The 20,980-nt window shown below is 40.2% G+C and overlaps 1 protein-coding gene across 2 annotated transcripts in view; it reads left to right on the top strand.

The window, feature by feature from the left end:
* Oxsr1 (oxidative stress responsive kinase 1) overlaps positions 1 to 20,980 on the top strand; it is a 91,952-nt gene that overhangs the window by 17,046 nt on the left and 53,926 nt on the right. The window contains exons 1-3 of one of the 2 annotated variants that reach the window (XM_059268878.1): positions 8,469 to 8,574; positions 12,411 to 12,502; positions 13,746 to 13,854. In XM_059268878.1, coding sequence (XP_059124861.1) covers positions 12,428 to 12,502; positions 13,746 to 13,854 — 184 coding nt within the window. In that variant the 5' untranslated portion in view covers positions 8,469 to 8,574; positions 12,411 to 12,427. Of the gene's footprint in view, positions 1 to 8,461; positions 8,575 to 12,410; positions 12,503 to 13,745; positions 13,855 to 20,980 lie in introns of those variants that run through there. The other variant, XM_059268877.1, reaches the window with a different exon arrangement.

The following is a 20,980-nucleotide window of genomic DNA, read 5'->3' as shown; positions in this document are numbered from 1 at the left end:
TTGAATAGTCTGTGAGGCTGGATCATCTCAGCAAGCCATCTCAAAATTGTCCTGATCAGTTTGTAGCCCAAAGCTGATCTTTGGGTGATGTTTGTCAGCTTAATGGTATTATTATTGTCCATGTGGAATCATCGTTGTGGGGCCCCATCATCTGTTTGGAGACTTCAGAGTTGCTGTTCAGTGTGGTCATGGTTTCCTGCAGAAAACTGATAGAGACTCAAACTCGAAATCATGTACAGGAAGCTAGATGAAGCCTTTTTTTCTAGAATTAGTACCCTATATGACCAATAATATCATGACAAAAGTTATATATATATATATATATATATATATATATATATATATATATCTTATAAATTTTGATATAAAATTCATACCTTAAGAAAAGTTTCAAAGAATCAAAATAGAACCAAAGAATTATGAGATTAGTGGCAATAGAATAGTCCCTTAATTTTGATTTTCTCCTGTCCCTTATCAGATGGCTCTTCTGACATGATACAGAGATTTTGCATTTTCTTTTAACAAGCATGCTTGGGTTTAGAGAAGGAGAGAGCCATTCTCCAAATCCAAAGCCAGCTTTAATTTTTAATTGAACTGGAACTCCATAAAGACCATTTGTGTTTAGTGTCTGTTTAGAAGAGCAGAAACAAACATTTAGGAAGACTTATGAAATTTTATATGTGATATACCAATAGGCCAATTTACTCTTTTTCTTGGGACATTTTTTTTCTGGATGATTTGTCCTTTTTCTTCAGATGTCTCATTTGCCCAGTGTTCTTCAGATTCCTTAGCCTTCATTCTCCTGAAAGACAAAAACAAAAACCCTTCCCCAACCCTAACTTTGGGGAAGTTCCCTTTGGGCAAGTTATATCTGATTAAATGAAAAGCATTTGTTACTTGTATAAGTTAATTTAAATTGAATGGTCATGCTGGCTGATGAACTATCACCTCTTCTAACTAAGAGGTCTCTCGTTCAAATCGAACCTTTATCAATTTTGATGATAACCATAGCTTTTCTTCTCCTGTAGAAACAAAAGCAAAACCTCGTCCCCAACTTAATACAGCTGTGCTACCATGTCAAGCTGTCCTCTTCTTATATTCTTAGGTTGACTTGTAATTAAAAAACAGTTAACAAAATTATCAGATTTCTTTGTCTACCACAGTTTGTTTTTGTTTTTTAAACATGGGGTGGTTTGCCAAAGGGAGTGGTACTGTTAGAAGGTGTGGCCTTGTTGAAGAAAGTGTGTTACTGTGGGGGCAGGTTCAGACAGTTGGCTTCCTGTTGCTTGCAAGATGTAGCATTCTCAGCTCCACCACCACATCTGCCTGCATGCCACCATGCTCCCCTCTATGATGACAATGGCCTGAATCTCTGAAACTGTAAGTGAGCCATCCCAATTAAATGTTTTCTTTATAAGAGTTTTTGTGGTCATGCTGTCTCTTCAGAGCAATGAAAACCTAAGCCAAGACAACCCAGAAATCTAGAATTGATTTTTCCTTCCAATATACCAGAAAAGTTTCCTTCTTATAAAAACTTATATCATGTAAGTTGAAAAAAAAATAGTATACTTCCTCATTGAAGCCTATAGACAACAGTACTTGGGAGGCAGAGGCAGGTGAATTTCTGAGTTCGAGGCCAGCCTGATCTATAGGTCTACAGATTGAGTTCCAGGACAGCCAGGGCTACACAGAGAAACCCTGTGTAAGAGGTCAGCCTGCCTGTTTCCAGTACTGGAATTAAAGGCCTATGCCACCATGCCCGCTGACCTTGAGCTCTTCTTTCTTTCTATCTGCCTGCCTGTCTGTCTGTCTGTGTATCTGTCTATTTTTGACAGGGTTTCTCTGTGTAGCCCTGACTGTCCTGGAACTAGCTCTGTAGACCAGGCTGATCTGGAACTCACAGAGAGCTGCCTGCCTCTACTTCCTGAGTGCTGGGATTAAATGGACCAAAGGCTCGTACCACTATGCCCAAGTTATTTTACTTTACTTTATTTTTCAAAGGCAGGCACTGAGTATGTAGTCTTGGCTAGCTTGGAGCTCTCTGTGTACACCAAGCTGGCTTGGAAATCAAAGATCCCCCTGCTTCTGCCTTCTAAGTGCTGGGATTAAAGGTGTTGTAGGCAAAGTTTTCCCATCCCAGTAGCCTCTTCCAAATTACCACACTGAGGCTTATATTACTTATAAAGCTCAGTCAATAGCTTGGGCTTATTACTACTCACTCTTACAACTTAAATTAACCCATTTCTATTCATCTGCATTCTGCCACATGAGTTGTGGCTTTACCTGTCTTCCAGCATGTCCTGCTCCCTCGGAGGCTCCTGGCAACTCCCCTGACTCTGCTCTTCTTCGTATCATTCTCAGTTTGGCTTTCCTGCTTAACTTCCTGCCTGGCCTGTTGGCTTTTTATTAACCAATGAGAGTAATACATATTCACAGTGTACAGAAAGATTATTCCACAGCAAGGTATGGGTCACCGCACCAGGGTCTGTGTTAGCTACTTGTTTCTTGTATTTACTTGTAGAAAATATGTATCTTTCTATTTAGGATTTTGCTCAATGCTTTTTCCTGACGCCCTTCCTCACTTTAGATATTTAGGATTTCGTTTTGTTTCTGAGATGGGGTTTTACTTTATAACCTTGGCTAACCTTGAATTCCCTGAGCCTGGGTTGGTCTGGACCTTAATGATCCTCCTGTCTTACCCTGAGGCATACTTGAGGTTGTAGACCTGTAATGAAATGATCCACTGAGATAGTTATTGACAACCATGCTGATTAAACCACTTAACATTTTTGTCCATTAATGGCCAGACCAAGAGTGGGCTTGTGTCTCTAGAAAGTCTCCAGTGACCAAGCTTGGGTATAGCATTTTTTTGTTTGTTTGTTTGTTTTTGTTTTTTGAGACAGGGTTTCTCTGTGTAACATCCCTGGCTGTCCTGGAACTCACTTTGTAGACCAGACTGGCCTTCAACTCTTTGAGATCCACCTGCCTCTGCCTCCCAAGTGCTGGAATTAAAGGCGTGAGACACCAACTGCCCAGCTGGGGTACAGCATTTTTAAAGGCAAAACCCACAAAGACCATAATTTATATTTAAGTTAATTTAGGGTAAAATTAGCCTTGAAATGTTTATTCCTGGTAGAGAACAGTAATTATTTCAGCTATGCCATCATAATTTTTTTTAACAGGGTTTCTCTGTGTAGCCTTGGTTGTCCTTGAACTAGCTTTATAGATCAGGCTGGCCTTGAACTCACACATAACAATTTTTTTTTTTTACTTAATATCTTTTTTAGTTATTAGTTTACTTTAATTATTTTGGTTAATACATCTGGACTATGGCCAAGGCCATGGGACTCTCAGGTGTATTGCCAAGGTAGATGTGACTGTTGGGGGAAGGGTGTAGGGGCTGAGAACTATCTAAGCAAACACAGAATGGAGTGAGAACAGGATGGTGTTATCTTAGTTCAGTATCTGGGTACTTGCCTCATCTTACATTGTTGCATACTTCTCTTAGGTTTATTATTATTATTTTAGTTTTTAGAAGACTGAAGAAATTGTTCAGTGATTAAGAGCAATAGCGGTTCTTCTAGAGGACATGGGTTTGATTCCCAGCGCCCACATAGCAGCTCACAACCATCTATAACTCTAGTTCCAGGGAATCTAGTACCTTCTTCTGGCCTCTGTGGGACCAGATACACACATGGTGCACTGATACACATGCTGGCAAAACATCCACATACACAAATAAATAAAATTTAGACGTTTCTTTGTGTGGTATGTGTGTGCATGTCCATGTGTAGCACACATGTGAAGGACAGTTGTCTGTGTAGGGTGACTTCTTCAGTTGTTCTCCTTGTATTTGAGACCCAGTCACTTACTGAACCTGGGCCTCACTGATCCAACAAGGCTAGCTGGCCAGTGGGTTCCGAGGAGCCTGTCTCTTGTTTCCTCAGCACTAGGACTCCCGGCATGTGCTGCCATGCCCAGCTTTTGCAGGGTTCTGAGTCTCTGAGCTCAGGGCCTCACGCTTGTGTGGTAAGCACTTTATGGATGGAGCCGTCTCCCCAACCATTTTACAGGTTGATTCGGACTCTTATTCAAGTCAAACTCTGCTGAAAGTAAATACTTGTTATAAGGGAGTCTAGGTAACTTGGCCCCAGAATAGTGGAAGCATTTTGAGTTTTGAGTTCAGCAGTTGACTGAGGACTGTTTATTAGTGCAGCTACTGTGCAATACATAAAGCATTTTTTCCTCTTAACTTGGCAACATTTTCTTGAAATTACTTTATATTTAAGATGAAGATGAGATACTAGAGAAGGAGGGGAGAGAATTTAATGATCACTTTCCCTGTAGTGTTTAATGTTTTTCCGTCTGGGAGCTTTTACTGTACAAGAGAACATTTAGTGTATGATCATAGAAGTGATTAAAACATTGGGGGTGTATTTCAGTGAACTGTATAAAGGATGGAGAGCTGGTAGGGATAATTTGCCCTTCTGTGTTTTGGTAAAGATTCAAGTACTTTTGAACCTTAATAAGCTCAGCCTAGACCAAATAATACTCGAGACACACGTGTTTGAACAGTTTAAATAACCAAAACTTATGTAATGAGTAAATAAGTGAGTGATAGCAGTCATTAATTGAGCATTTCTCTGCCAGGCACATGGTTGGGAAATGGAAATTTATTCTCTCACTAGTAGTGGAGCTGTTGAGTGATTTTTCAGTCCATTCAATGATAGTTCTTGAAAATAAGTGAGTTTTGAGTCAGGCTTTGGAAGGAGGACATCGCGTGAGTTAATATATAGGAAGAAAGACACATTACTTGTTTAAGATGGTGCTTAATTACATTCAGGACATGAAGAATGAGTTAATATGTTCAGTTATCAAATACTCGGTGCAGTGTCCAGTAGGTGCTATGATTCAGAGGTCGGAGGAGTGATTTACAAATGCACATTTCATTCTTGGTGGAGGAAGGATTCCACCTAGATAAGATTTTAAAATAATCCATGTCAGGAAGGCAAGTGATGGGCCGGAGAGAGGAGGAGAGAGAAGGGAAGGCTGGATGGGTGAGGAGAATGAGATTAAATTTGTTGTTTAACTTCCATAACCTTAAAGGGCTTGATAATGCCTTGACCCTCGTTTTTGGGAGTGGGGGCAGGGAGGAAGGGGAAGCCAGCCAACAAGAGCTTTTAGGTAACCCATTCAGTTTCTGCGTTGGGGCTGAGTTTTGGTTCTTTTTGTAGCATTGCTCCATGCTCTTTTCAACATTCTTGAATTAGGAGGTGACCATTGTAGTAGTCTTTGTTTGTGTGTTTGCTTTGTTTTGCTTTTCAAGACAGGGTTTCGAAAAGCAAACAGGACAGCCCTGGCTGTCCTGGAACCCTCTTTGTAGACCTCAAGCTCACAGAGATCTGCCTGCTTCTGTCTCCTGAGTGCTGGAATTAAAGATGTGTACCACCACCACCCAGCTTATGGTTGCAGTATTCTGAAAAAAATAAGATAAAAGTGACTTCTTTCTTTTTTTTTTGAGACAGGGTCTCTATGTAGTCCTAGCCGTCCCGGAATGGGCTCTGTAGACCAGGCTGGTCTCACAGAGATTTTCCTACCTCAGCCTCCTGTGTTCTGGGATTTTAAAATGTCTACTTGATTAAAATTTTTTGCATTTAGTATATTTTGTAATCATCACTAAGAGAAAGAACAAACCTACCTTATGATGTAGTTACTTTCACTCCTCATTCTCAACTCCTGCCAACCACTATTTTGTCTCTGGATTTGCGTGTTCTGAACATTTTCTATAAAGGAAATCTGATAATATGGGCCTTTGACGCTGGACTTCCCTCACTCAGCCTCTTCTCTCTAGGTTTACCCGTGCTTTAGTGTGTGTCAGTGGTCATTTCTTGACTCGTGGCTCATCACTTCCAACCTTCCCTTCTGTTACCTTGACTGAGGAATTGATGCCTCCCTCTTTCACTTTGGTGGATCCTTTTCATTACATTGAACCCATCCAGATAATTCAAAATAATCTTCCCATCTTAAGCTTTGTACTTTCTTTTTTATGTTTTTGGGACTGGTCTCATGTAGTGAGAGACCTGGGACTAACTCTGGAGCCCAGTGTGACCTTAGACTCTTAGTCTTTTCCTTCTGCTCCTTGAGTGCTGGGGTTACAGTTGTGTACCACCATGCTTAGCTTTAGATCTTTAACTTGACAATATCTAACAAGTATTTTTATTTGATGTATGGATGTTTTGCCTGCATGTATGTCTGTTCACGGTTGGTACCCATGGAGGCCAGAAGAGGGCTTTGGATCCCTTGGAACTGGAGTTAGAGTTGGTTGTGAGCCAATTACCAAATGTGTGCTGGAAAACTACAAGAGTAGCAAGTGCGTTTAACCACGGAGCCATCTCTCCAGCTCTAAAGTGTGTATGTATTTTTTCTTTTTGTTGTATCAGGTAATATATTTGTAGGTTTTTGAGATAGAACATATATGTCTTGGGGATGGGAGCATTATTTTATGTACTATATGTAGTATAGATCCCTCACTGTTAACTCTACTGCTCCCTAAGGCTTTTTCCTCAGAGTGTTTTCTTTGTTGTTTAGATAAGTTATTTAGCTTGTCTTTAAGTTCACAGATTTTATCCTGTGTGATCTATACATCATTGAGTTCCCAGCAAATGCTTTTTCTCAGTCAGTATACATCTTATTTGTATAATTCCATTTGGTACTTTAAAAATAACTTCTGGGTACACATTTCATTGTCTTTTTTTCTTCACATTAACAGAAAAGATGTTTTTGGTGAGCCAAACAAATTTTTGTAGGTAAATTCGTAGTGTGACCGATTTAGCCACTGCTGTTAGTCTCCTTCAGACAAGTACCAAGACTGAAAGAAGCAAAACCTGGTGCTGAGAACAGACTGTGTTGGTAGAGCTTGTTTGTGCTCAGCAGTCCAAGGCCTGTGCCCAGTCTCTAGCACAACCCTAACCCTGTGTGTGCGCGCGTGCTCGTGTGTGTGTGTGTGTGTGTGTGTGTGTGTGTGTGTGTGTATGCACACACACACTGTACCATAGTGCCTGTGTAGAGGTCAGAGGACAGCTTCCAGGGTTACTTCTCTCCATCATGTGAGTCCTGTGGCTGGAACTCAGGTTTTCAGGCTTGGCAGCAAGCATCTTTACCAGCTGAGCCTGCCTCCCATCCCAGTTTCTTCATTCAGAATTTATTTTATTTTTTGACATTCTCTTGTAACCCAGGATGATCTCCAACTTGTCATGTAGTCAGACATGACTTTAAACTGACCCTCTTGCCTCTACTTCCTAAGTGCTGGGATTACAGGTATTCCATACGTCATTTTGATTTCATCCTGGACATTTGGGTTGTTATGTTGGTAGACCTTGTTCTTATTTTCCTCTTGTATTCCGGCAAGCAGTTGCTCTATTTATGTTTAGTGTATAGCTTTCTGTCCTACTTTTGGGAGTTGTAATACCCTTGGTAATTTAGTTTTCAGGGGTCTTGTGATATTGCTCTGGTACCACTGTGGCTCCTGTGCAGGATCTGTCCGGGCCCTATGTACTGCTAAAGGCTGGTTGGCTTGGCATTGCCATAGATGTGGACAGGGTTGAACTGCCTGCCACTGTTGAAGGTGTAAAGTAGAGGACCATGTTCATGCTGCTGCCGGAGTCATTTGGGCCAGTCCTGTCCTGGATGAGGACTGCGGAATATTTTGACTTTCTAGATCTGTGCTGAGCTGTCCTTTTCACAGATCTTTAGCCAGAGGGCAGGCTTTTCTAGTTTGTTGGCTTGTCTGTGCATCTATCTATCTTTACTTTCTTGGTGGCTCTGAAGTGCAGACCTTTCTGTTGTCCAGCCTGAAACATATGGGAGAGAAAAGGGAAATTCATTGAACTCACCACGGGTTTTCTAGCTCCAGGGTCTCTAGCTGGTACCTCCTTTCTATACCTTCTAAAACCCTTTTGTGATCATTTTTCAGTTGTTTTTATGGTATTTAGTTGTATTTGGAGAACAGGGAGTATGGACCTATGCTATCATACTTTAGAACTGGAATCCTAACGATTTTCAATTTTTTTGCACTCTTATTTATTGGCTCTAGACTTGAAATAGCTGAGGGTGGTTTTTGTTTTTTAATTCTTAATTATGTTTTCATTATTTTGTATGTGTGTGTATGTGTGAAGGTCAGAGGACAGCTTTTTGGAATCACTTCTTTCCTTCTACCATGCGGGCATTGGGTTTGAACTCAGGCTGTGAGGCTTGCTGTCAGGTGGGAACCTTTACCTGCTGAGCCATCCTGCTGGCCCTGAGGTTCTTAAGGTTGTGTTCACTAGCTCTCTAGGGCATGTCTCCTCATCTGTTGTTCACTGCAGAGCAAGACAGGCTTAGTCCTCACTGTTTAAATGAAACTGTGGTGATTCAAAATGTCGTGCTTTATCTGTGTATTATTTATTTATGTATTTGTTTTCAGGGAGTGGAGCAACTGCTGTGGTCCAAGCAGCGTATTGTGCCCCCAAAAAGGAGAAAGTGGCAATCAAACGGATAAACCTTGAGAAGTGTCAGACTAGCATGGATGAACTCCTGGTATGCATAGCTCTTATTTCTTTCTTTTCTTTTCTTTTTTTTTTATAAATTATTTTTATTATTTATTTTTATGTGCATTGGTGTTTGACCTACATGTATGTCTGTGTGAAGGTGTCAGATCGCCCTGGAACTAAAGTTATAGACAATTGTGAGCTGCCATGTGGGTGCTGGGAATTGAACCCGGGTCCTCTGGAAGAGTAGCCAGTGCTCCCCTCCCCCCCATTCTCTGTGTAGTTTTGGTGCCTGTCCTGGATCTCGCTCTGTAGACCAGGGTGGCCTCGAACTCACAGAGATTCGCCTGGCTCTGCCTCCCGAGTGCTGGGATTAAAGGCGTGCGCCACCACCATCCAGCAAGTAACCAGTGCTCTTAACCGCTGAGCCATCTCTCCAGCCCCTTAGCTCATATTTCTTAAGTGGAGAGACTTGCTCTTGTAGTTTATGTTAAAGGATGTTTTTAGTTTCTTTTGAAAAGGTGACTTATTTTCATTAATAAATGATTATTATAAAATTTATAAAATCAAAGTAAGTTGAAAAAAATTACAATCTTATTACTCTGAGGTTAACATTTGGTACGTACTTTTTTTAGACTGAATATTTAAATTAGCATTTTTGTGATTTTTCTCTCTTTTTGTGTATTTCTCTTTACATTGAATGGCTAGTTGTACCGTTCTATCTGTGTTTGCTCATGTAGGTTTAGTAAATATATGTGTAGTATCCATTGAATAGAGATAGTTTATTGACCATGTGTTCTAGTTTTATATGGTTGCTGTTTGTTCTTATTGATACAGTGGCAGTTACTTAGTTCTCATCTCTATAAGTAACACCATGGATTTGTGATTCCTGGGTCAAGACTCTTAGAGAAACATCAGTTGTGTTATGCACACTGATGGAAGATAAGAGACAGAATGGGCCCTCTACCTCTTTTTTATTTATTTTAAAACTGTTTTTTTTTTTTGAGACAGGGTCTCACTATGTAGTCCTGGCTGCCCTGAAACTCTCTGCATAGATCAGGCTGGCCTCAGACTCTCAGACTCAAAGCACCTGAGTACTGAGATTAAAGACATGTACCACCATGCTGGTTTTAAATTTATTTTTAGAGTTTATGTTGGTGTGTGTATGTACAGTGTACATGTTTGTGGGTTTGCTAGTGCATATGTAGGCCGGAGTTGAGTGTTGGGTGTCTTCCTCAATTGCTTTCCACTGTATTTTTGAGGTGAGCCTGAGTTTTCGAATTTGAGTTGATTGGCTAGCTGTCAAGCCCCAGAGTCCTCCTGCCTCTGCCTTCCATTACTGGGATTACAGGCATGTGCTATGTCAGGCTTTTATGCGTGTTCTGAGGATCGGACTTAGCTAGGAATAGAGGTGATAAAAGATGGTTTATTGGGAAGGGAAAAAAAAAGCAACCTCACAGGGATTATTTTGTATTTTTGTTGTATTCTTGGATTAGCAGTATAGTTTAAGAATATAGCCTTGTGTTGTAGGCTATATAGTGAGTTACAGAACAGCCAAGGCTATGTAGAGAAACCTTGTCTCAAAATACATAAATTAATAATAAAAAAAGCCATGTAGTAAGTGCTTAGCAAGGAAAATTAGACAGCTTTAAAAGTCATATCTTTATTTCCTTTTTTTGTTTTTGAGACAGGGTTTCTCTTTATATAGCTCTGGCTGTCCTGGAACTATATATGTAGTCCAGGCTGGCCTTGAATCCACCTGCCTGTACCTCCTCAGTACTGGGATTAAAGGCATATGCCACTATGCCTGGCTCATTTAATATTTTTTTATTTTTTGTTATTATTTTGCAGAGTTAGCAATCAAATCTAGAGTTGTATGTATGCTAGGTAAATGCTGCTCTACTGAGTTATATTCTTAGTTCATTTAATGTTTTAATGTTTTAAATCCTGGTGAGTTTTGTTTTGTTCTTTGCTTAAGGATGAAATATAATAGCCCCTTTAGGGGCCTTTCTAAATAATACAGTACTTGAGAGCTGTAATCTACCATATTAGATGTCTTGATATTTTTATTTTATAATGATTTTTTCCCCTAAGATTATTTGCAGTGGAGCTGGAGAGTTTGCTCAATGGTTATGAGCACTTGTTGCTCTTATAGACAACCCACCCTGCACTCACATGGCAACTTACAACCATATTTAACTCCACCAACCTCCACTAACACCAAGCATAAACATGGTACTCATACATACATGTAGGCAAAATATTCATACGCATTAATAAAATAAACCTAAAAAGTATTTTTTAAAAAAGGTGTATAGAGCTAGTGATAGAAAAGTCAGGGATGGACTGTAAAGGCATTACTGCTAAGCCTGATGACCTGAGTTTAATCCTTAGGACCTACAAGGTGAAAGTAAACAACCAGCTCCCAAAAATTATCCTCCGAGGTGTGTCTGCATACATACCATGGCAGAATGCACAGATGTATGCATGCATGTACTCACACATTCTCTCTCTCTCTTACTCAGTAAATACATACAATAAAACAGTGATGAGAAAAGGCAAGGGTTAGGACTGAGATTCCCTGCCTGTCTAGAAGTTTTCCCATTGCTCCCCACCCCCACCCCCTTAGTTATGGTGACAGGGAGTAAACTGCTGAGCTGCATCTGTAAACCTCCACTGTCCAAGAGGAACTGAGTTACTGGTGGTGTCCGTACTGAATATTGGGGCATAATCACAGTGAAAGAGAACATAGTAGTTATAGCTGTTAATAGGCAGCTGCTTACTTAGTTCTTTCTTTTCTTTTCTGTTTCCTGAGTTTTTAGAAGTTAAGGAGCCTAAAAGCCCCTGCTGGTGACTTTATGGCTTGCAAAATATATAGAGCAAGGTCTTTTCTATAAATCAATTCGCATTTAAGTAGAAAAGATGAAAAAATAGCATTTATCGAGTACTTCATTTATCATTTTTAAAGAATTTAAAAAGCTTTCTATACCAAAGATATAAAGCATGTACATGAATAAATGAAAAGCTGTATAAATCACTGTAGAATTTCTTTCATTCAACAAATGTTTAATAGAGGTGGTATACATGTACCAGGCACAATGATAAAGGCAAAGAATACTCTTAGCTTTCATTGAGCTTACAGGTTGTGTGTGTGTGTGTGTGTGTGTGTGTGTGTGTGTGTGTTGGGGTGTGTGCAGAAAATAACTAGGCAATAAGTTCAGGAGCTAGAGAGGTGGCTCAGTGGTTCTGAGCATTTGCTGCCCTTCAGAGGACCTGTGTTAAATTGTTAGCATCCAAGTCAGGTGGCTCACAACTGCCTGTAACTTTAACAGCTCCAAGTCATCCATTGCCCTCTTCTGACCTTTGTGGGTGCACAGGTGCACACTTACCCCAAATAAGAATAATTAAGAAAATAGTGTAAGTTCTATTTTAAACACATACGTGTGCACACACATTGGAGATTGAACTAAGGACCTAGCACATGCTAGGCAAGTACTCCATTACTAAGGTTATAGCTCCATGATGACTGGGAAAATAGGATTTAACAACTGTGCTTTTATGAGGTAGAGTTTTTATGTAGCCCAAGGTGGCCTTAAAAACCAGGGTGGGAGGACTGGTTAAATGCTCTGGCTGCTCTTTCAGAGGACCCAGGTTCAACTCCCTCAACCCACATGGTGGCTCACAACCATTCATAACTCCACTTCCAGGGGTCTGACACCCTCTTCTGACCTCCATAGGCACCAGGCATGCATATGGTGTACAGACATATATTCAGGCAAAATACTCATACACATAAAGTAAAATAAATAAGTATATATTTAAAAACCCTCTATGTAGCTGAATCTGTCCTTAGACTCTTTTATTCCTCTCGCCTTCCCCTCCCAGGTGCTAGGATTGCGTGCATGTGCCATCACATGTGGGAATCCGGTTCTAAGTCCTGGCCTTCATGTAGCCCTCAGTCTAGCAGAGCCAGACAAGTAAGCTCATATGTACTGTGTAGTATTTACGTGCTGTCACGGGAGAAGGTGCACAAGGTGCTTGGAAGTTAAGGGGCTCTTGGACTTCCAGTCTAAGGCCTCTCCCATCTGGAAAAATACAGTTGTTATTTTGCCTTTTTAATTAAAAAGAAAAAAAAGGAGAAAAAGGAGGAGGAGGAGCAGCAGCAGCCCCTGACAAACCTGGATGCTTTGGGAAAATATTAAAAAAAATACCTACATTGAAATCAGGTTGCTAAGTTAAGATGCTGTGGGAATATATGTGGTGCAGAGGGAACTGTAGGGTTCAAGGTCCAGAGATAGAAGCATGAAGTTGTTTTGTGTGGCTACATCTTAGAAGTGAGGTCAGAAGGGATAGGGATAAGACCAGAGGGTCCCTGGTTTCACTCAGGGTCTCTAAAACATTTAATTGTCCCTTGTTAATTTAAATGTTCTAAACCGAGATAGAGTTAGGCTTTGGCACAGGTCTCACTACTCTGGATTAGTGTATAACTTTGTACCATTTCAGGTTACTTCTCTTTGATGTGAGAATTGTTAATAATTTCACAAAAATTAGGTGAACTGATATTTTAGTAAGACAGAACAACCCCCCACAGACAGGCAGACAAAAACATTTACCTTCTGTTTATTAGTAATTATTTTCTGTTGGCCAGATTTCCCAAGATAGTTATTCAAGGATACCTTGAAGTAAAACTATGTGTCCCAGTGGAGGCCTCTGAGGTACTATGCCAGGATGTGATAAACAGTGCAAGTTTTCTGTTTCAGAGATTACTAATATAGTGTCTAGGAGGAGGAGAGTTAGAGTCAGAATTGACTGACGGAAACTACATGGTTTTCTGGTTGAGCCTTTTTTTTTTTTTTTTTTTGGTTTATCTGTGTAGCCCTGACTGTCTGTCCTGAAACTTGCTCTGTAGACCAAGCTGGCCTGGAACTCACAGAGAGCCACCTGCCTCTGCCTCCCGAGTGCTGGGTTTAAAGGCCTGGTTTAGCCTTTTTAGATGGGATCTTGCCGGTGTGTCCTGATCTCAGCCTTCCTTCCTCTCAAGTGCCAGGATTAGAGGTGTATGCAGCCTGGCCTGTAGCCATTCATGAAGAGATTAGTACCTTGGAAATCCCAGAGAAGACTGTAACATAGTCCTGGGATAACTAAATCTGGATTTGCTAATTTATAGGGGTTGCTTTAAGCTGGAATTTAATAAGTGACTGTGTATTTTCTTCTTTGTAGAAAGAAATTCAAGCCATGAGTCAATGCCATCATCCTAATATTGTGTCTTACTACACGTCTTTTGTGGTAAAAGATGAGCTGTGGCTAGTCATGAAGCTGCTAAGTGGAGGTGAGTATATATACTACAGTGGAATGCCAAGTTCTGTGGGTTAAAAATTTAATAAAAATTCCCCAGCACTCAGAGCAAAGGCAGCACTCTGAGTTCAAGGACAGTCTCGTGTACAGATCAAGTTCCAGGCTGGCCAGAGTTACACAGTGAGATCTTGTCTAGAAATAAATAAATAAAAATTCTTCTTATTCTGATAGGGTTTTGTTGACATTTTACATTTGAGGATACTGAGAATGTAGTTTAAATAAAACATATGCTAGTGTGTAGTTTCGATAGGTTTCACACATTCTATTTGACTGTTATACCTCCAGCATCTCTCTTAATGTAGTATAGCTTCCTTCCCCTTCCTTCCAGGACATCAGCTGATTGAAAAGTTTTGTCTGTTTATCTAGATTTATTAGATTCTTCCTTTTTGATGTGATGCCTAATCTGTATGTCTGTTTCTAGCACACTGAGCATTAGATTAAAAATTCAGCGTGATGGAATTTAGGCTAAATATTTTTAGGTCTGTAACGTTGCACATTCCATATTGCATCACATCAGGAAGGTTTCCAATCTGAACATGCATTTATTAGTAATGTTTGTTTTGTTTGTTTAAGATTATGACAACCAAGGTCTCTCTATAATAAGGATTTTCCCTTGTAGCTAGCAGGTAATCTGTGAGATGAAACTTTGCCACTATTATTCTAGGTTCCCCACAGGTCTTATATTTTATATACTTTAGCATTCAGTCCTTGTTTAAATCAGTTAATTCATTAGAAGTTATTTTTTTATTACTGCATTGTTTTTTTTTTGTTTTTTGTTTATCGAGACAGGATTTCTCTGTGTAGCCCTGGCTGTCATCATTTCTTTTGTAAATATAAATGTGTGTGTGTGTGGGTATGTGTATATTTTAAGAGGAACCTTGCCTTATTAACTGGGGCTCTTTAATCTGTACTGTAGTTCCCATTAAAAAGGCAGAATAAAAAGATCGAGGGCAGGTAAGATGGCTCATCTGGTAAAACACTTGCTGTAAAGTGCAAACCTCATGGCCTGCTTGGCTCTGGGAGCCGCAAAGGGGATGGAGGCCTGATTTCCACAAGGCTGTCTTCTGAGCACGTGTGCACTAAAGTGTTCATGCCTGCCCCAGTAACAAATGAACATTGAATATATTGAAAAAAGTGATTGTTAGCCTGGAGAGAGATGACTTAGTAGTTAAGAAAACTTGTTCTTGCAGAGGACTGATTTCCAGTTGCAGCACCCACATGGTGGCTTACAACTATCCGTAACCCCAGTTCCCCAGGATCTGATGCTTTTGGACCTCTGGGGGTACCGGGTACACATGTGGTGCGTGTGTGTGTGTGTGTGTGTGTGTGTGTGTGTGTGTGTGTGTATACATATGTATATGTATGTATGTATATATGTGCAAAATACTCATACACAGAAAATAAATCTAAGATAATTTTAAAAATGGATTGTTGAGGTGAGTATAGTGGCTCATGCCTGTAATCCCCCAGCACATGGGAGGCTGAGGCAGGAATATTTCAAGTTTGGGGTCAGCTTAGACTATATATAGCTGGTTCCTTGCAATTTTGAGTCTAGATTTTTTTTCCTGTGTGTGTGTGTGCACATGCTTGTATGTTCATATGTGCATTCACATGTGCCTGTGCACAGGCATATTTGTTTTTGTGTGTTTGTGTTCATATGTGTGCAGTTGTGTATATGTATAGTCAAGAAGACTAATTTTTATTCCTTAGATGCCCCCCACCCTCTTTGGTTTGAGACCGGGTCTTTCACTGCCCTGATCTTTGCCAAGTGGTCTAAGCTGGCTGACCAGCAAACCCCATGGTCTGCCTGTATCCTCCTACCCAGTGCTGGGATTATGAGATCGAGTTACCACATCCAGCCTTTTTTTCCCAAGTGGGTTCTGGGAATTGACTCAGGTTCTGGTGCTTGGTTTTTACTGGCTGAGCTATTTCCCCAGCCGTATTCAGAGTTCCTCAGGCTCACATTTGCATTCTTTCTCCCCAGATCTAGATTCAGTTGATATTTTCACTGAAGACTGGTATTATAAAGCAGAACTTTGATACTTGAAGTGTCCATTACCATGGCCTCAGTGATTTCAGAACTTGGAAATATTGTATGTTACAAGTAAATCATAATTTCACATTAATATTTCCTGTTTGAACAAAATATAAATTTATAAAGCTATTTTAATATTATACTTGAATTTAGCTGGAGTTTTCCTCCAGTCCTGCCTGGCCCACAGTCAGGACAAATCTCTTTCACCTGCCAGTCCCACAGCCGCTCAGACCCAACCAAGTAAACACAGAGACTTATATTGCTTACAAACTGTATGTCCGTGCCAGGCTTCTTGCTAACTGTTCTTATATCTTAAATTAATCCATTTCTATAAATCTATACCTTGCCACGTGGCTCGTGGCTTACCGGCATCTTCACATGCTGCTTGTCATGGTGGCGGCTGGCAGTGTCTCCCTCCGCCTTCCTGTTATCTCAATTCTCCTCTCTGTTAGTCCCACCTATACTTCCTGCCTGGCCACTGGCCAATCAGTGTTTTATTTATTGACCAATCAGAGCATTTGACATACAGACCATCCCACAGCACTTGAATCTCTTCTCTTGCACAGAAAATTTTTTTCTTGTAACGTATATGTAATATACACAAATACATGTACATTTGGGATGTGTAGATTGAACATTTTTTTGTTTTTGCTTTTCAAGACAGGGTTTCTCTGTGTGACCCTGGTTGTCCTGGAACTTGCTCTGTAGACCAGGCTGGCTTTGAACTCACAGAGATCTGCTTACCTCTGCCTTCTGAGTGCTGGGATTAAAGGTGTGCACCACCACTGCTCAGCTTATTGAACATTTTTTTTTTTTTTTTTTTTTTCGAGACAGGGTTTCTCTGTGTAGCTTTGCGCCTTTCCTGGAACTCACTTGGTAGCCCAGGCTGGCCTCGAACTCACAGAGATCCGCCTGGCTCTGCCTCCCAAGTGCTGGGATTAAAGGCGTGCGCCACCACCGCCCGGCTTGAACATTTTTTTTTAATGGTTATATGAAGACACATGCTATATATAGTGATACATCTTTTTTTTTTTTTTTTTTTTAAACCCCTTTTGGTAAAGCTTCAGTTTGAATGTGTTGCAAGGTTGGTAGGACTTGTGAGTGATGGAGCCTCTTGGTCTTCCCATTCTATGTTGCTTGGTTTCTGTGTGCATTTGTTTTTTATAAGGGAGTGTGATTTTTCCCATCTTATAGTGTATAGTTACAGAAGGAAGAATCCACATTTTTAGTTTTTAGTTTTGGTATAGTATTTCACTTCATACTTCTCAGAGAGACATAGGCTTAGAATAAAATCCACCTTTTTCTTCAGCAATTGCTTGTCACTAGAACAGCTTCAGCTCTGAACCTTTCTATGTGTTTGCTGAGTAAGAATGCCATCCTGCATTCCAGGATGAATGGATTGATGAGGTGACACAAGATCGCAGAAGTGAAGCATCTGCCACCGTGCCTTCATGCAGAGGTGCACAGGAAAGTTTAGTTATAGCAGGGGTCTTCCCTGCACTGTGCTTTCATGCAGAGGTACACAGGAAAGCTTAGTTATAGCAGGGGTCTTCCCTGCACCGTGCCTTCATGCAGAGGTACACAGGAAAGCTTAGTTATAGCAGGGGTCTTCCCTGCACCGTGCCTTCATGCAGAGGTACACAGGAAAGCTTAGTTATAGCAGGGGTCTTCCCTGCACCGTGCCTTCATGCAGAGGTACACAGGAAAGCTTAGTTATAGCAAGAGTCTTCCATGCTGCTGGAGCTTCCAGCGTAGCCAGAATCACCTCTATGTTTTAATCCGTTAGTGTCAATGGAGACACTGGATTGCTTTGTTAAAGACTGTTTCATGTGATGGTTGCTAACACCAACCACCTTTCAAGATGGTAGTCAAGCATGGTTCTTTTCAGTATGGACAGATATGAGAATAGCAGGTAATATTCTATCTTTAGTTATTGATCACTTATAGCATAATGATCCTTATTTGTGATTTATAAAAATGTGTAATACAGAGTTTTTCATGTTTTGAAAAAAATTTCATGATGAATGGGAAAGTCTACTTAATTCTCTCATCACTTCCCTGTGCTCACCCAATCTTTCTGCACCTTTTATGCACATTGACTGTCTCGTTAAAGGATTCCTATTTCTCTGTCCATGATCCTAGTCATGGACAGGCAGGACATCAGAAAGGTAGTTTTTTTTTTTTTTTAAACTTGCTTTTTGTCTCTCCTGGTCTCAGGTTTTCTGAGTCAGTTTCTGATTTTTCCCTCCTAGCACTAGGATACTTTAAAATATGTCCTAGTCATAATCCTCATATAATCATGTATATTTTTATAAGTCAGCATCTTAATATATCTATTTTTAAAATTTTTCTAAATTTGTTTATTTTTATGTATATGAGTGCTCTATCTGCATGCATGCCTTTATGCCAGAAGAGGGCATCAGATCCCACTAAAGGTGGTTGTGAGCTATCATATGGTTGCTGGGAATTGAAGTCAGGACCTCTGTAAGAACAGCCAGTGCTTTTAACCACTGAGCCATCTCTCCAGCCCCTAAATATCTGTTTTTAAATATTAAAAGTTTGTATTATTTAGAAAGGTGAAATCTTAATCTGCTGGGCTGTGGTGTGTGCCTTTAATCCCAGTTCGAGGCCAGCCTGGTCTACAGAATGATTTCCAGGACAGGCTCCAAAACTACAGAGAGACCCTGTCTTGGAAGAAAAAAAAAAAAAAAAAAAAGGGTAGTGGTGGTGCTGGAGAGATGGCTCAGCAGATAAGAGAACTGGGTGTTCTTCCACAGGACCCAGGTACCAGAGGACCCAGGTTCAATTCCCAGTACCCGCATGATAACTAACAACCTCTGCAACTGCAGTTCCAGGAGATCTGATGTCCTTTCCTGGTTTCTATGGGCATTTACCTAGTACACGGACTTACTTGCAGGCAAAACACCCATATATATATAAAATAAAAATGAGTAAAATAAAAAAGGTGAAATATTCCTTTTCCTATTATAGAATAAACCTTTAAACTAAATAGATATATTAAGCAATATTTAGAAAACAAAACAAACTAGAACTAAATCCATCATATGTGTGTGTGTTTGTGTGTGTGTGTGTGTGTCTAAACATATGTATATTTACATTAAGGAATTTTATTCTGGGGGTTGGAGAGATGGCTCAGAGGTTAAGAGCACTGGCTGCTCTTCCAGAGGTCCTGAGTTCAATTCCCAGTAACCACATGGTGGCTCACAACCACCTGTAATGAGATCTGGTGCCCTCTTCTGGCCTGCAGGGATACATGCAGACAGAACACTATATACATAATAAGTCTTAAAAAAAAAGAAATTTTATTCTGATATTTTCAGAAATAAGAATAACACCTTACATTTTGAATTTACTTTTTTTTATTTGTTTTGTGTTTTAGATAGAGTCTTTGTAGACCTGGCTGTCCTGGAGCTCACAATGTAGACCTGGAGAGCCTTTAATTCACAGTAATTCCCTGCCTCTGCATCCCAAATGCTGGGTTTAAAGGTTGTGTGCCACCACATCTGGGAACTTTAATATTTTTGAAACAGTCTCACTATAAAGCCCTGGATGGCCTAGAACATTCTATGTAGACCAAGTGTGGGGATTAAAGGCATGTGCCACCCCTCTCAGTGAAACTGATATTCTAAAACCACCATTTCTTGGACGTTTTGTTAAACTAAGTGTCATTGATTAGACTGATTTTACAAGCATTTCATAGTACTTTCTTATAATACTTGGTTAATTATAAGAAATTAACCTTGACAGTGAGCCAGGGAGTGGAGGGAGGCAGAGTCAGGAGGATCTTTTGAGTTCGAATGCAGCCTGGTCTACAGAGTGAGTTCCAGGACAGCCAGGGCTACACAGAGAAATCCTCTCTTGGGGAAAAGACCAAAAAGCCAAACCTTGACAGTGATTACTGGCAGTTACTACTATTTTCATAGATCTTTAGAAGTGCTTTCTGTCCAGACATCTGTTTCTGCAGTTTGTTAGCACCATACTGAAGTGTAAGGTCTTCAAAACTAGGTAGTTGGGCCAGCAGGTTGCCCTCTGGCCTCCGTCCACTTTCATGCACCATGTTCATCCGTGTGCACACAGATAAGTAAAGAAAACGACTCCGAGGGCTTAAGAAAACCTGAGAGGAAGGAAAGCAAGTACTTCCATCATTAACGGATTATGTGTAGAATTACAAAAATCTAATCTAGTGTATCTTCTTAGATAGTAAGGTATTTTGTTATTTAGAACCATTCTTATCTTTGTTAAATGCTAAGAGAGAAAAATTTGGGTAGTCTTTTGATTTAAGCAGGGCCCAGCAGAATATCTGGTTAATAGTGATGAGCTTTGCATGTTTAATCAGTAGCAGTGACTTTTTAGCTTTTTTGACATCTATTGGCTTATAATGCAATACTGGGCTAAACAAATTTTGGGCCCCCTGAAACCTCAATGGCCCAGAGACATCTTAGTAGTGGCAGTAGTCATTAAGGGTTGGGGACATAATTCAATGGAAGAATGCTTGTCTAGCATGGGCAAGGCCCTGGCTCAGTCCCCAACCCTATAAGAGAAAGGGAGAGAGTAATAGCTAAGTTTTTACATGAGTTTATTTTTGTTCTTAAAAAGGATCTTTTCATAAAAGCAAAGTGAGGAAAGGAATATGTAGATTAATTCATTTGGTTAAGTGACAGATTTTACAGGAATCTTAAGTTAGCAGTTGCTTTATTCTTTGTCCATATTATTATTTTTTTAAAAAATGGTTAAAAATTTTAATTTTTATTAGATGTATTTATGTGTATGTGGTATACCGTGTGTATGCAGTACCCACAGAAGTCAGAAGTGGGCATTGGATCACCTGGAACTGGAGTTTCGGACAGTTGTGAACCAGCATGTGGGTGCTGGGAACTGAAGCTAGGTTCTCTGCAAGAGCAACAAATGCTCTTAACTATTGAGCCATCTCTTGTCAATATTATTTTGAAATTAGCAGTGATTTCCGTGGATAATTAGGGCTTTGTGTTGTCTTGTATATTATTAGAGGGACCAGTCTTAATATTATACATCCCAGGGGCTCAGG

The sequence above is a fragment of the Peromyscus eremicus genome, chromosome 7 (assembly GCF_949786415.1).
Source record: "Peromyscus eremicus chromosome 7, PerEre_H2_v1, whole genome shotgun sequence".
Taxonomy (NCBI): Eukaryota; Metazoa; Chordata; class Mammalia; order Rodentia; family Cricetidae; genus Peromyscus; species Peromyscus eremicus.
The sequence above is the reverse complement of the archived record's forward strand: the minus strand, read 5'-3'. Positions and strand labels throughout refer to the sequence as shown.